We start from the raw sequence: 15859 nt of genomic DNA, 5'->3' as shown, positions 1-15859 counted from the left end.
TATAACTCTGAACAATTAGCCTTCTTTGGGGCAGGATATTATGTTAACAGCTGTTGCCATGGTGATCTATCTACCAAATGAATCTAGCTGATTCTTCTTACATCCAGATATACATACATGGAATGATGTTAAATGGAAATATTGGTGTGGAAAAACATTGTTAGATAGGTTTTATTTTTACTCTTTCTAGCCTAAACTTATAGTTTTTCTTGGTTTATTTTATTTATAATAAAAAAAAGAGGTTATACAAAGTAGACTAAAGTCTGTTAAAATGTTATCGTGCCGAGCAGTTTCCATTGCATGAAATTTTCCAGAACAACCTCTGCAAATGTTTAAGCAGGTTAAACATGTTAGAGGGAGGCCTCTTTGCTGCTCACAGCATGCAGGGCTGATGGATACAACGTGCTCAGAATCTAAAAGACCAACCAAGCAAAATCATACAAAATGGAGATATTTCAAAGAATAGACCCAGTGTGCTAACATTTATTGAAGAGAACCACAATCTGTGTGAGCAGAGTAACTATTATCTATGTAATTTCAGTGTCCTTGAACCCATACATACTAAGCAGAAATCAGTGTGTTCACAAGTCCTCATCTCTCTTCTCCTGGTATTTCCACAGGGCTTTGGCATGCTCTTTATTTTATTCCTAAGCCAATGTTTTGTGAAGTAATACTTTTCTCCTGTCAGGACTGGCTGTCATGAGTTTGGCTATGGCTCTACACTAAACCCAATGCTGCAGTCAGGCCATGGTTATCCATCTCTCGGAGTGCCTAACAATAAATTAACAACAGCAGCTCAATCAGTACCACAGAACAGTTAATTGCTTTCCGACATGTCAGTGCGCTGCCTCCGTTTCCACTGACTCAAAATCACAATCAATCTGCACAGCAGCAGTGCAGGCCTGGCTGAGCACAAGGCTTAGCTTACAGTGCAGTATGAACACTGTCACCTCACGTGTGCTGATCTGTTTTCGGTGGCCGGGTTTCTAATTTATCCTGCCTACAACAATGTACATGTACTCAGTGACTGACTCGCACAAGAAACAGCGCAAACTGTCTCAAAGACGCATAGTGAGACTGCAGCTCAACACTGACAGTTGTGAAGTAGATGAAACAGGCCTAGATGCCAAACTAGCTCATCAAACTTGCTAAAGTCCTTTAGGATTGTGAGAAATGCAGGAATTTGTTATAAGAAATGTAGGACATTAGGTACGCTTGACTATGAAATCTCAACCATCCACAGAATCCACACAGTACATCTGAGAAGAAGGAGAAGTTTCATGCTTTGACAATGTGTCCTATAGCTGCTTAAAATAATAAAGATCAGGGTGGAGTTAAAGGGGCAAATGAGTACAACAGATCAAGAGGAAATTGTGGATAAAAGAGTAAAGGTCACATCACGAGTTTGGCAGTATTTTAGATCTTTAAAACAAATAAATTGATAAATAATTATCAATATCGTGTGGCAGTCCTGGTTGATCTTAAGCGGGATCTTCTGGTGGCTTGATAACCTTCACAGCCACTACAGGTTGTTCCACAACTTCCTTGTGGAATATCCTGTTCACTCTAGGACTGAGTGCTTTGGCTGAAAATACAACGCTTATTTCATGATAGGTTTTTCAGCCATGTTGCCCAGCCCTAACCTTGTTACCAATAACTAGCTCATGCCTACTCCAGACTGTCGTGTGTCTCATTCATTGGCAAGAGAGAGTGCACTTGGATTATTATGCCATTACCGCTAATAACTTGAAAACGGTCTCAATCAACAATATTATTGTTTATCGCTATATCTCCTGGCACAATTTATTGCCCAGCAGAATTTGTTGTCATGACAGGCCTACCAATACCGTGTGCATGAAGAGGAAAAAGAGGCCGCCATGATGCCATCGGTGGGTGACTTTGACAATGACGCAGATTAAATTAGAGTCGAAACTGATACATATACGTTACAATGTCCAATCGACTGAAGTTGCATAAAACCTGGGTGGAGATCGTTCAGATGTGAGGGTGACACATTCAGCTGTCTACAGCTGAGATCGAGGCATTTCACTTGTGCCTCGAAGCTTTTGGTGAACCTGAGAACATCGGCAAGAACTTCAGGATATATAGCTTCGCAGATTCAAAAGCGTTTTCACATTAGGCAGAGGTTGGTTTTGTTTACATTTTATAACAGAAAGATGATACAGGAAGTAGCAGAAACTTAAATGGCATATCAGATCAATTAAAGAGACAGTTGTTGGAGTCTTCAGTGACAGGAAGCCCCCAAGACGTTAACAGGTTACTATTGAGTTACTCGTTTAATTCCCAACTCTTGTTTCAGCAGTTGCACAAAACTTAATTTTCCCGAGACTTCTCCACTTAAACCTCAGTGCTGAAGGAGGCTGCATGGGGTCAGAGGTGAGGCTCTCAGAGAGGGGTCGGGAGACGAGCGGCTGACAGCCAGCAGACAGCCGCTCCGCAGGTTTCCATTACCTGAGTCACTCTGCTCAGCCACCAGTGGCCCTGTCACCTTAGAAGGAGCAGTGTTCTCAACTTCATCATGAACCCAGACAGGGACACCTGTTATGCAATATTCAGTGTACTGCTCGAAACATCAACATCAGTGAGAATATGCAAAGCGATCTGACGATATCATATGAACAAACACCGTTCACGGTTCAGACATAAGCAACCGATCGTTTCACCGTGCCCCTCTCCCATGTGACTATCGGTGTGCGGTTGCCTTGGAAACGTAGCCACACACACCACAGATTTTCTCACGTCACAACCACAAAATGTGGTGTATTTTATGGAGATGTTATGCCATACACCAACACAAAGCAGATGTGTGAAGTCGAAGGAAAATTACACATTATTTTTAGATGGGTCTGAGTCTGAAAAGTGCCATGAATTTGCATGCAGTGCTCTGAGTCAATACTTTGAAGAACCTTAACGTCTCAAGCAACTTAACATCTCAAACAAATCTCTTTTGTTTCTAGCTTTTAAACTATATATTCAAATCTTTACCCATTCATTTTTGGATTAATAGCTCAAATCTGGATGGAAATTTTGGTCAGACTGGACTGAAAGTCTAAATGACAATTTCAAGTCTTGCCCCAAATTCTCAGTTATATTTTTGGACTTTGACTAAGCCACTAATGAATAAATATGGTTTGATATATGTATTCATCAATAAATATAATATATTCTCTGGCTGTATTTTCAAGGTTATAGTCCTGTTGGGAGGTAAACCTCTGCCCTGTCCCAAGTCAGCCTCAAAGATACTTTTTTTTTTTTTACTTCACTCATCCTCCCATCAATTCTGACCAACATCTCTACTCCAGCTGAAGAAATTGGTCCCACAGCACCATGACGCCACTACCATGTTTCCATGCAAACTTCTCCACAACTTCCTCCCTGACCTGTCTGCTATGTTCCTTGGTGTTTATGCTGTTGTTTGAGTTTTCAGAGATTAAATCACACATCAGGTAGCTTTTTGGGTAAATTTGTTATAAAAGTATTACTGATTGCACTTTAAAAATTAGGTAACTTTATGTTATTAAAGGTAAAGTTTAAACAGTAATGACGTCCTGGTTAATTTCAAGTTGTCATAACAAAGACATTTTGAATAATGTCAACTTTGTATTAAAAGTGTCATAATTTACCGAATGATGCTTTATGACAACAGTCATAACTATTCATGAAGGCTTATTCATGTTCATGACAGGTGTTATGTCATGTTTATGAAAGTGTCATGTCAGTCTTATTCAACCCCCTTCAAATAAAGTGTTACCTTTTTTTGTACCAAATAGGTGACTTCTCAAAATAATTTGGTCTTGAAAAGTCACCTGGTCTTGATTTCAATTAGGGACACCATTGTAGAAGGGGTTAAAAAACACTCCATTTAATTTCTGTGGAAAGATTTTGTTTTCTTTTGACTTTGTGATGGTCTATGACATAAAATGCTAATGAAATATATTGAGGTTTGAGTTTCAAATGCGAGGAAAAAAAACTTTAAGTGGTAAAAGTCACTAAATATTACTCAACTTAAATACAATTTTTTATTTCTGGTGTTTATTGACTGTATGACAAGCCCCAGAGGAAAAAAGAAAGAGTAACAACCATATAAAATTAACTAATCACACCCTTTTGTCCATCACTGCCTCCTGTTGTCCAAAGTAGCACCAACTAAATGTTAACAAAATGTGCGGAGATACTAAACCTGGAATTCAGTGACAACAAAATAGACCCTCGCTGTTCTCTCCAACCCACCAGAGAGGCAGGACTTAACAATACATTACAGCCAAGTGTTATTGTAACCTAACCTATGCAATGTTAACTATAATAAATAGCCAAAAAATTCAAAATCTCAGATAGATCACAGTTACAGGAAGAAACATCCAGAGTATATGTTCTCATGTTCTTGGCTATTGTCTTGGCAATAAAGGCAAGGCGATCCAATCTGTAGGTCCTAACTTCCTGAAATCGAGCAGATGAAAGGATGGAGAGTCGGATCATCTGTACAGTTCTACAGATTCAGTGTACAGGAAATGTGAGAGAAACGTGAGGTGTAATGTGGCCCATTGTTTCATGAACAACAGTGTTTACGATGCAGAAGCATGCATGTACTTACGCTGCAAACGCTTCTAGAATAACATTCTCTTACCACTGACGAAAACAAAATTGCATATTTAAATGTAATCTGAGATAATAAAAGACCTGTAATATTCCTGTTGCGTTTTGTACAGTGCTAATAGCTACACCGCATAACTTTGTCATCAATTACCCCATGAAGAATAAGCAAAGATTCAATACAATGAAATCTTCAACTGGTGGATTTTAATAATAATAATAATAATAATAATAATAATAATAATAAAACAGGTATTCCAAATATTCTTTCAGCATCAAATAACACAAAACTATCATGCTCTATGCAGAAAAAAATCTGAGTACAATTAAAAAGGGGAATAAAACGACATATCAAGTGCAAATTTTAAAGAAATCCTTATTTTAAAAGTGATCCAAGGAAAGCAGTCTGCCTAATCAGGTGCAATGCAAAAGCCAGGGTAGGGGTGGTATCTGCAGTCAAAAACACCTTTTCCATCAGTAACTCTTACGGGCATTTCTGTGGCTGATAAAGGTTGCTGTGAGTAGTTCAGCATTTTTTTAGATAAATTACATCCCCAAAGGTTGAATCCAATTTAGCCTTTGAATGAGAGCTCTTTATTTTTGCTTTCAAAGAATCATAGAAACATTTGATAATCTTGAGATCACAATCTAAAAATAGAACGGTTTGATTTCAGAAATCGTTATATTTTTAATATTAATAATTTTAAAGTTTCAAAACATCTTTGACCTGATCCTGCTTGAAAACATGAAGTTGAGCTAACTGTTTCACAAATAGCTTTCTTTTCTTTCGCAAAAATAAAATATGTTTTAAAGAATGTGTCAGACTGGAAGTATAATTCAGTTTTGAAAAGTATGAAAAATTCCAGTACTACAAAATTTAAGACAGGCCAAAAGTACCACTCATTTTGTTTAACGTTCCTTAGGTCACAGCTCTCCTGGAAACAATCTGAGGAAAAACAAGTGGACCTTAGTCCAGGTTTGACCTTTCCTTTCTTAGATGTTTAGATTATGAACTAGAAATGATCAAATCTAGTAAATATTCATAACGATGAAATAGCCCTTCATAAAATAATAAAAAAATGAGTCAAGAATTTGATGATGAACATAAAAATATGATATACAACATATGATAGCTACAAACTAGTTGAGTTTGAATGCAAACTTTTAACCAACTGGTTTATTTTTCTATTTCGTTTCAGCAAAATAAAAAAACCCTATTTATTTGCAAATGAGTAATTTTCCATTGTGGAAAACAAAAAAACAGCTTATTTTCTCAATAACGTCCTCAAAAGCCTTTTTTAAATGGCTAAATAGACACTTTTTCTATGGAGTGAAATTCTTGCTAATTTCTTGATATCACACTTCAGACTGGATGAACAACTAGTCTCTGTTCAGCAGCCGCTACTCCAGCCTCCTTGCCCCCGGTTCTTACCTTCAGCTTCGCGGCGTGGCTCCACCAAAAGCTGCCATAACCGGTGGAAGTTCTAAAAAAATTATCACCCGGTTGAGCTCTCCCCCTTCTGAGACACGCCTGAACTCACACGGCGAGTTTTCGGGCTCCCTCTCATTGTCGTTAACTGACAGTGGCTGGAGATGCTGTGAGCGCACGCGGCGGATGACGTGCTGCCTTCAGGGTCCGCTCGTGACACCCAACGTCGGACACCTTGAGCTTTAACAAGTGGCGAATATCGGTGTCTCTACTTGAAAATCAAATCAGTGTGACTACTTTATGTCATTAATACGAACCAACGTCTGAAACCGCTTTTCTTTAGGCAGCAACATTACATATAAATGATGGTACAGACGGTCTAAATGTCGCTGTTGGTGCAAGTGAAGGCAGCACGAGCCGAGAACAGTTCTCATCTGCACCGTTTGCTCGTCTTTGTGTTGAACAGACTGCCTCCTGTGGTCACAGTACTTTATCATCTTTTTTCAATATTTAGCTTTAGATACTTTTACTCCACTTAGTAAAAGTAAAAATATGGTTCATATGCGATATATTTAAGGCTGGAATTTGTTTTAAGTCACCCATGTGATTCAAAGTCAGAACAATAACTTTTAAATCAGCTTACAAGGAATAGTTATCATTTAGTCAGTTTGTTAGTTATTTACTGATTACTGAATAGTTATGATTGAGCCAGATATAAAATAGAACAACTTTGAATTATATTTAAAAATGAATAGTGCAAAACTCAGATAAAAATGTCACTACTTGGTACGCGTTACCAAATTTGAACAAATAAATACAGCCAGTCTATCTGGCACAACAAATATGTGCCAGATTCACTAAGAGAATGTAAGATCATTTCACAATAATATGTTGTACCTGCAGTTATTCAAGAAATGCTGCAAGTTAAGTTTACTGGCAAAATTCAAAACACATCACACAAAAACAGTTTATATATTTAAATGCAACTAAAGTGATGAGGAGCTTAACAAAATTCAACATCAGACAGATCCTGCAATGAAGGTGATGGCAAAGAGGCATTGGCTCTTCCAAGACTTTTAACTGGTTGCAAAAGAAAAAGTGTAAAAATTTGGTCAGAAATTATAAGATTTTAATTGCTGCAATGACATTTTTTTTACCCATTAATTGTTGAGAAAGGTATTAATTTTAATATGCCATTTTTGCTAAAATGTAAATAAAACATTTTTCAGAACAAAATACAAGCGGAGACATGCAAAAAGCTAATCAGCATTTAGAAGTGTTTGCTTTATACGAAAAATATTCTCCAATAACAATTAAGCAGGGTATAAATTATTTTTGAAATGTCATTTTATTTTAATTCTAAAATGTAATTAATAAAATGAAATTTTCCCCAAAAAACATTTGTCTTTTTTACATTTTGTTTTAATGCCTTTTGAGAGATACTGGTCTGACTTCCTACTAGAAACAAATTTCTTGGTTGCATAAAATGCATATAAATCTGAAAGTCACCTGACTAATTTTGGACTCCAACTCAACTTTTATTTATGGTAAACTGACTACGTTTGCACTGTATAATAGTTAATCATTTCCAATTAATGGATATTAAGATTGAATTGCATTGATATAAATTTAAATTACTTGGACTGAATCAAACGTATAACAATTTGAAATGGAGCCGTTTGAAAAAGTCCTTTATGTGACTTAACTAAATTGGCAGTATGAAAAACATTTGATTATCATCAGCCTTGTGTGGTTTTGCATTTAGACACAAATGCTTTTGTTTAATTCGTGGTTAGCATGCCCACCCTGCACACCTATTTCATGCAGGTGTCAATTCAAACCAACAATACAATGTTTCTTATGAAGCCACAATAATGTGTCCGTTCCCCACGGGTAAATCCACCTAAGAACAGATGTGGCAAGTGTCAAAAATTACTCCAACCTAACAGTTGCACAAAGTAATAAGTTAATAGTAAGACTGATTGGTGTAGTGCAACATTTATTATGTTCTTTCCAAAGCTGACCTGAACTAGCAGCTACGTTTCCGTTAAACCTTTGAACTGGTTCTGACTGGCTTCACAATGACAGAGCTGTCAGTGAAGCGTGTGGGGAAGAAGTCGTTCAAGAAGCTGTTCTTCAGTCTGTGCTGGAAGTGGACGTATCTCACGCCGGGTCCGTAGCTGGAGAACACGTGAGACACCTGCAGGCCAAAACAGGCAGTGAAAAAAAAAAATCCGGTCACAGGCGAATCAACGTAGCAATCGGAACGGACTAGAAAAATAAATAAATAAATAAAAATCGTACCTCCTTCCAGTTGTGGGAGTAAACACTCAAGTTTTCTGTGGGCTTAGCTGTGTGCAGTGAGATGATTGTTGTTTTGTCTGCAGCCAGCAGCTTTACATGCAGCTCATAGATGTAATCATGCAGCTGACTTTCTTCATACCTGATGACGTAACAACACACATGACTCGCCTTGCAAAGATGCACGACACTAATTATTAGTAAACCACTCTAATTAGGAGACTGGTTGTTGGTTTAATTAAAAGGGATCAATAAAGTATAGTCTATGAATATTATTTTTAGAGTTGGAGTGGAGGCGAGTGCTCAGTGACCTACCAATCTTGAATGACTATTTCAGGCTGGAACTTGTCCAGCAGCTCATCCCACAGTCCCTCTGCCTTCAGGTCCACAACCTGCTCCAAGGTGAACCAGCTGAGGGCAAAACCACATGGCAGTGAATTCTGTGTACTGCTGTTTTTTTTTTTTTTAATCTAAGCCCACAGTTTAGTTTTAATAGCAGTGTGTATAGTATATTTAAAGATAATCCTTGTTAATGTTCAGCAAAACCCACCTGTACTGCGGCAACCCACAGACCACAGCGCCCTCTGGGATGCCACTGGTGTCATAAGGCAGGACCTCTGTTTTCGTGGTCCAGCTAGCAAAGTCACCTGAGATTTAAAAGATTAGTTCACTGAAATGTACTGTTTTTTGTTGTTTTTTTTTTTAACAAAAAGAGGCTGATTAGCTCTGTCTCTCACCTTCAGGCTGAAAGCGGGGAGGTCCAGCTGGAGGCGCATCTGGATACTCAGGCTCAGGCGGAGGGGTGTCCTTACTAAACCCTGTAGGAAGAGGCAATTCACCACAATGACCTCAGGAACCCCCAGGAAAGAATCACAACTCAAAAACAATAGTCCCATTCTTCTGAATAGGATTACTGGGTGTGTACAAATGTTAGGCATTAGTCAGGATCATTGACGATAAATTTTAAGACACACCTCAGCTCTGAAATGAGGAAGCTTAAGTTTCCAGCCCTCTGAACAAATATTTTAGTCACCGCAGTCACAGCTTATCCTTACGTTACCACATTGTTTCAACAGGATTACATGAATGCACTGTTACAACCCAGAGGATGCAAGTTTGTTTATATTTCATCTGTCCTTTTAAAAAAGTTCCAGAAATCCAAAAGAATAATGAAACTCAAGACTGTTTTCTATCCCCACCTGCAAACTAACTTGCTGTTTTCCCCTTCCTATTTTCTGAGAAAGTGGTTATCAGTGTGACCTGAGATCATAAACAGCAGGAAAAGTTTATAGAGCTGAAATCTCAGCTCTATAAACTATATGAAATTGTGACCGTTTACTCTGGAAGCTGACTGCTCCCTTCCCGTCACAACTGACTCAACAGGAAACTCCGAGCCAGCTTCACATCGGTTACTTTGAAGAACTTTTCCCTGTGGTAGCTTTACGCCTTCTGATTCGGCCTGAATCTGTAAAACAGCTTCGGAACCAGCCCAGTAGCCTGCTGTGAATCATGACAGGACAGAAACTTGAGTGTGACAGTGAAGTGGTACCGATAGGAGACGGGTTCTTCAGCAGGTTCCGTCCCAGCGGCTTGGCCTCATACACGGACTTCCAGTCCACAGCGTCGGGCATCGGGGCGCCCTGCAGACCCCACTCCGCCTCGCATTTCTGCTTCCACTCTGCGGCAGACATCGCGCGTGACAGGCTCCGCGTGGTCTCGCGCTGCTCTTAAATGAGCAGGAAGCGTGGTGTTGGTGCATCAGCAGCCCCACCCAGCTGTTGCAATGTAAACAGAGGACTCACCTCCGCTCTGCGGCCTCTTAAAGTCACAGCAGCGTAGACAGAGAAGAACCCAAAGGACAAATCTAAACTAACTAGTGATGGAACTGCTGAGTCTTACAGGGGAACCAAATCTTAAGGATGCGTTCACTTTAAAGAGCCGGTCTAAAAAGCTGTTCATTTTGGGAAAATGTACATATTTCTAGCAACTAATATAATTTAAAAATAATTTATAAAAACGTGCTTTTATCATCGAAATTCACAAAGAAATAGAATCACTGAAGTAAAATTAATATTCAAAAGGCACCAAATAGAATCACAGTATATTCTTGCAGCATATCTATAAACACAAACATAAGTCGAGATACTCTCGCTGGATAATTACCCGTTTTATTACTTGTATAGCGACTCAGCTGCGGCAATCAGATTGCCGCATCCCAACATAAAGGAGGAATTGCTGAAGTTCAAGCTGAGCATCAGAAAAGGGATGGCATTGACTTTAAGCCTATTTGTCAGTGTCAGATCAGACGATCTGAGTATCTCAGAAACTGTAGAACTGCCTGGACACAGTTGTTTAAAAAACAAAAGAAAAAAACATTAGCTTCAAAGAACAAGCTGTAAATCACTTGAACTCACTGAACGATTACAAAGAGGCTCAGGATGGATCAATTGGTCAAACACCTGAAAAGAATCCAGTTGGAGTAAAATGTCTATGATGTTTCAGTCTAATCAGTTCCTACTGACTCTCTCTTTACTCACCTTTACTGCATCCATCCACATTTGATCGAGTCAAATAGCAAGAATGTTAATTGATTATAAATTGACAAGTAGGAAAGGGGCAGGACATTATAAGATATTATATCTTCTACCTGCTCCTTTTCAAACAGAAAATATAAAATTTGCATGTCACATGGGCAAAATAATTTGTTTTACATTTTATTTCTTAAGTTTGTTTCATTCTATTTTATTTTCTTTTTCTTTATTGTCTTTTTTGTCTGTTCGAATTAAATAAATAAATAAATAAATAAATAAATAAATAAATAAATAAATAACGTTACTCATCTTTGTTTCCGACAAGGCTGGAATAGAGCCCTGCTTATTGGAGTGGAAAGGATGCCGATGTGCTGCAGACCACTAGATGGAGACATTTGTAAAGCAATGCAGAAGGCGACTGCCCTCCAACTCAGGAAGTTTCCATAATCTGTGACACAATGTAACGACGTCTCTTAGGCTGGGAAAAGAGCCAGACAGTTAACTAAACTTTAATTGAAAAGTAAGGAAGTTTGTGTTTGGCTGATTATTTCTTTGTTGCAATATTTCCTGGTAATTAACCTAAAACAGTTGGGAGATCTTTTTCTTTCCCCTCAACCTCAAATGGTGAAACGTTTGTAAGAAACATACATTTGCAAGGTGAGCATCAGTGTCAAGTATGTGGCAATGCCAAACCTTTTTGTAAATTGTATTTGAACAAGCAGACTGTTGCAACTACACTAATTGTTTTTATTCTTAATTTATTGTGAGATCCACAGAGAATGGCTTATGTTGGTGTAAAAGGCATAAAACCACATCAGCTAACTGAACATGTTTCCTCATCAGGCCTTGAGTTAGACAGATACTCTGGGTTTTCATGTTTCTCAACGACATGCGCTTCAAGTACCCGAGCTTGTGTCTTTTTATGCAATTTCTTCTTTTCTACTTCTTCATCAAGTTTCCTCAAAATGTTAAGGACACATTGCACACCATGCTGTCATGGGAAACAAAACACTATACTAGACTAATATGTGTTCAAAGAAGCTAAAGACCACTGAGTTAATGCAAAAGACCTTAAAAAAAAAAAAAAAAAAAAGCATGGAGCACTAAGATCACTTTAAAAAACAACCAGAAGGTCTAGCAGCTGGGTTAGAATTGCAGCCTGGGGTCTTTCTACATTGTGTGTATGCATGGGTTCTCTCCATGTACTCCACATTCCTCCCACTCTCTTAAAACACCTGTTAGGACAACTGTTACGTTAACTGGTCTGTTAAATCGTCCTTAGTGTGTGTGCATGGTTGTTTGCCCTGTGTGTCTCTGTGTTGTCCTATGATAGACAGGCCACCTGTCCAGGTTGTACCCTAAATTTTGGCCAGTGACCAGGTGCCTACCTGGTGGAGGTAGGCACCAGCTCCTCATGACCCTGCATGGACAAGTGGCTATGAACAATGGATAGACGGACACTTGGTGGCCATATTGGCTTTGAGAGACTGTGTTGTCAAGAAATGTCACACAGTGGAAGCCTGACTTTAAGACTGATTCCTTTGTGTTTCTCCTGAGTTGTAGCTGATTGTAAAATTAGATTACAACTTGCTGTGATCCATGGTACCATAACATACTGAGGTCCTACGAACTGTCAACCCCTTGTCCATTCAGATGAAGTGACGCACATTTTCTGTGCTAAAATAAAGTGTTTCCTCATACATTAGTTAGAGAAGGTAAAGCCCATCTCGTCAGCATTAAAGCTTGTGTTAACTTGTTAATGCTGTGGGAATGAATGAATGAAGAAGAGCACACGCCCCATCCATGGTTTGTGCGTCAGCTTTGGATTTGAAAGTGTGTTTGCAGAAAAACCTTGTTTGCAGAGTTTTGCGACCTGCTAAGCTGGAGCTAAGGCCCAGTCTGAGATGAATAGAAAACTGAGTCGATGAAATTGAATCAGGCTCCTGCCTGGGTGGGGGTTGCTGTCCGACAGGGCGCACTTGGAGCTAGCAAGCCTTGTATAATTATAGCGTCGCCCCTGACCATGATGCGTACGCATGACTTAAGTTTTAGTGGGTGAAGACTTTGCACCGTGACGACCCTGCAAAACAAAACTCCTGGGATATACAGTTACAATCTAGTTTCAAACACTTGATGGCAATGACAAAGGCTAAAACAGTCATATGATTTGATGTCTTCTAGTCCTTGATGAACACATGCAAGAGAAAGTCTGTCTGCAAGAATTACCCCGTTGCTTTGTGTGATGTAAGTCTGTATGCCAGTTCCTCTCAGACAGGTGCTGCACTGACTGAGAGATTTAAATATAGTCTGTCTTAAAGGCGTTATTTATAACCCCTTCGTACGTCATTTTCGTAGTTGCCCAGCACATAATGTATCCATGCTTGTCATGTTTTGATGAAATTCACATTTCATGCCCTTTAAACAGTAGAAATGCATTGATACTTTTAACAAAGGCATTGAAATGACATAAATCCTTCTATTCCTGAGCCACTTGAGCTAATTTGTTCTCACCTAACAGTTAAGTGTAGCCCTGGGTGCAGCTGCAGCTTGACACCAAGCTATTCTGACACCAGTCAGGCAGTTGGCCAGGATTCCTTTCAAAGGGTCATGGTGCTTTAAGAAAGGGGTTCTGCAGGGTTATAAAGGGTTGCTCACTTCCTCTGAGAAAATGTAGCAGCCAATAAAACAAAAACCAAAGATTCAAGTACTATTTTCTGTTTCCATTGCTTTGAATTCTATAACTTAATCAAAATCATTTAAAACCTGCTGCTACATTGTACAACATGAGTAATTAGGTGAGTATTTCTGTAACCTGTTGGGTGTTCCAGTGTACAAGTTGCAAGGATCGTATCACCACCTTGTTGCATAACTGTCCAAGCCTGGAATTATTCAATTGCTGTAAGTAAATGTTGGTGTCAGATTTGCTTGAGTCGGTTCCCCTTTCTAGAAACCAAACCTTTAAACTCAATTTGAGCAATGCTAACTGTTGCGGTACACATCTTGAAACAACTTTTGTTTCCCCAATCTTTGGAGTTTTCTAACTTAAAACAACAACAACTCCCAAGCCTGAGGAAAAATCCTTTTCCTTTTCCCTCGGGCTTAGGCTTGGAGGGTTGCAAAAGATTTCTTGCACAATGTATTTTGCACAGACAAAACCAAAGTTAAGATGTTTTGCAATAAGGTACAGGAAGTCAGAACAAAAAACTATTAAGGCACAGTGGTGGAGAGCTCATCGTTTAGGTTCATTTTGCAGCCGTAGCACTGACCCTTTTGCAATCTTTTAATCAACTCTTTCTAAATATAAGTAGATAATTAAATCATGGCCATAACAAAACATCTCGACAAGGAATTTAACCATTGCAACTCTCTACTTGAAATGATGTAGGATATCAGCCGACCGTTGACCAACTGAACAGTTCCTAATCGAAATTACATAAAAAAGGGTTTAAAGAAAAGAGTGTGCCAAAGTTTCTCAATCAACATTTGAGAGACTGACATGTTCACTCAAAGATGATGATTTCGTAATTTTGCAGCTAAATAGCATTTATCCCAAACATTTTGAATTTTCACCTGAGATTTCGATCCAAAACCACTTCAAAGAAGCTTTTGGTTTTCATATTGTAAAAATTAGACTGTGCTAAGATTTTCTAAGCTTTTCCACATATAATGTGACATTTACCATGTGTATTCAAGAAAAAATATATTAGACAAATAGATAAAAGCATAAGTATGAAAACCTTCAAACTAATACCTAGGTGATGCACCTGAAATAAATTTTAAGTGTCCATGTGATACTTACTTATTTGCGTTTTTTTTTTTTTTTTCGACTAAAGCCTGCAGAGAGGAGAAAGACAATCTCAAAACAAGCTCCTTCCAAGTACGGCGTCAAGAAGTTGAAGACCCCTTGAATCAATGTCATTCCAAAAAATTTAGCAAAAGCTTAAATACTGCCAAAAATAAGCTTCATGAAACACAAAGGTGACAGCGTTGTAATTTGTGGTGACTTTTCATCTGATGGAACTGAGGTTTCGGCTGAGATGGATGAAAATATAATCGGGCCAATTTTGACCCAAGACTTTCAGAACAGGAGATCAAAAATTGATTGGGATTTAAAGTTCAGAGCAAAACCTTACAAAAAAAACCTACGAGGTCACGAGGGTAGGCAATGAGGACAAGGTATGTCCTTGTTGTCTGATGGACTGTGAAAAGGTAGAGTGATCAAAGCAAGACATGGGATGCAGATATTGAATCTTGTACATGCCAGATTATTTTTTTATTTTATCCTCACGACAAGCTTTGGAATGAAACCCAGCTAATTGCATATTATAAGCTTAGCACATGAAGTGGTTGCAGAAACCTGCTCTAACTTGGTAACCTTTGACTTTGTGCAGGACAGGCAGTGGACAGCTGGGTAACATGAGAAGAGGTTACATGGGGAGCATGTGGGCAAACGGCCCTGTCCGCTGTGCCTCCTGATCCCGCCTCCGCCAAAAGCAGGAACAAGGAGAGAAGCTGACAAAATACCGTCGGAGAAACTGTGAGAGCTCTTTTGTCTCAAGATCTTTGGCTGCGACGAAGTGTAAGCTTAGCAGGGGGGATGCGATCCCAATGTGCCGGCTATGCGCAGACGGGAGCAGTGATATCACGAGGAAGCAGGAGTAGCAGGTGTGAACCAAGCAGCTGCCTGTGAGACAGCCGGGGTATCCCACAAGCACAGCTGCAGGAAGGATCCTGGGATCATCACAGTTTTAGCTCTAACCTAATGGTTCAGCAGTTAAAGATCTTATTTGACAAAAATGCTTGGGTAACTACAGAGCAATACAATCTGTAAAGGAGTCCAAATGAAATTATAGTAAATAAATGGCAGACTGATCGCTTCAAAACAAAAGCAGATATTGGTGGAATCATTATCTTCAGCAGTGGTGGAGAAAGTACTCAAAAAATGTACTTAAGTAAAAGTACAAATACACAGTCAAAAATGTACTCA

At 38.9% G+C, this 15859-nt stretch overlaps 2 protein-coding genes across 5 annotated transcripts in view; both read right to left on the bottom strand.

Moving 5' to 3' along the window:
* slc8a2a (solute carrier family 8 member 2a) overlaps positions 1 to 7051 on the bottom strand; it is a 30145-nt gene extending 23094 nt beyond the window's left edge. For all 4 annotated transcript variants that reach the window (XM_015033756.1, XM_015033758.1, XM_015033757.1 and 1 more), the window contains exon 1: positions 6044 to 7051. The gene's annotated coding sequence lies outside the window, so the exon portion shown is untranslated. The remainder of the gene's footprint in view (positions 1 to 6043) is intronic.
* Positions 7052 to 7581: 530 nt separating this feature from the next.
* Positions 7582 to 10154, bottom strand: nccrp1 (P1, F-box associated domain containing). Its single transcript, XM_015033760.1, has 7 exons — positions 9891 to 10154; positions 9079 to 9159; positions 8892 to 8988; positions 8657 to 8752; positions 8345 to 8483; positions 8065 to 8240; positions 7582 to 7943 (listed from the first exon to the last, which is right to left on the bottom strand). The coding sequence occupies exons 1-6, from the start codon at positions 10030 to 10032 to the stop codon at positions 8088 to 8090; spliced, it is 708 nt and encodes a 235-aa protein (XP_014889246.1). The 5' UTR covers positions 10033 to 10154; the 3' UTR covers positions 7582 to 7943; positions 8065 to 8087.
* Positions 10155 to 15859: the final 5705 nt, after the last annotated feature.

Source organism: Poecilia latipinna, unplaced genomic scaffold, assembly GCF_001443285.1.
Source record: "Poecilia latipinna isolate Pla-1442-1.1 unplaced genomic scaffold, P_latipinna-1.0 Scaffold278, whole genome shotgun sequence".
Taxonomy (NCBI): Eukaryota; Metazoa; Chordata; class Actinopteri; order Cyprinodontiformes; family Poeciliidae; genus Poecilia; species Poecilia latipinna.
This window is presented reverse-complemented; position numbering and strand designations above follow the sequence as displayed.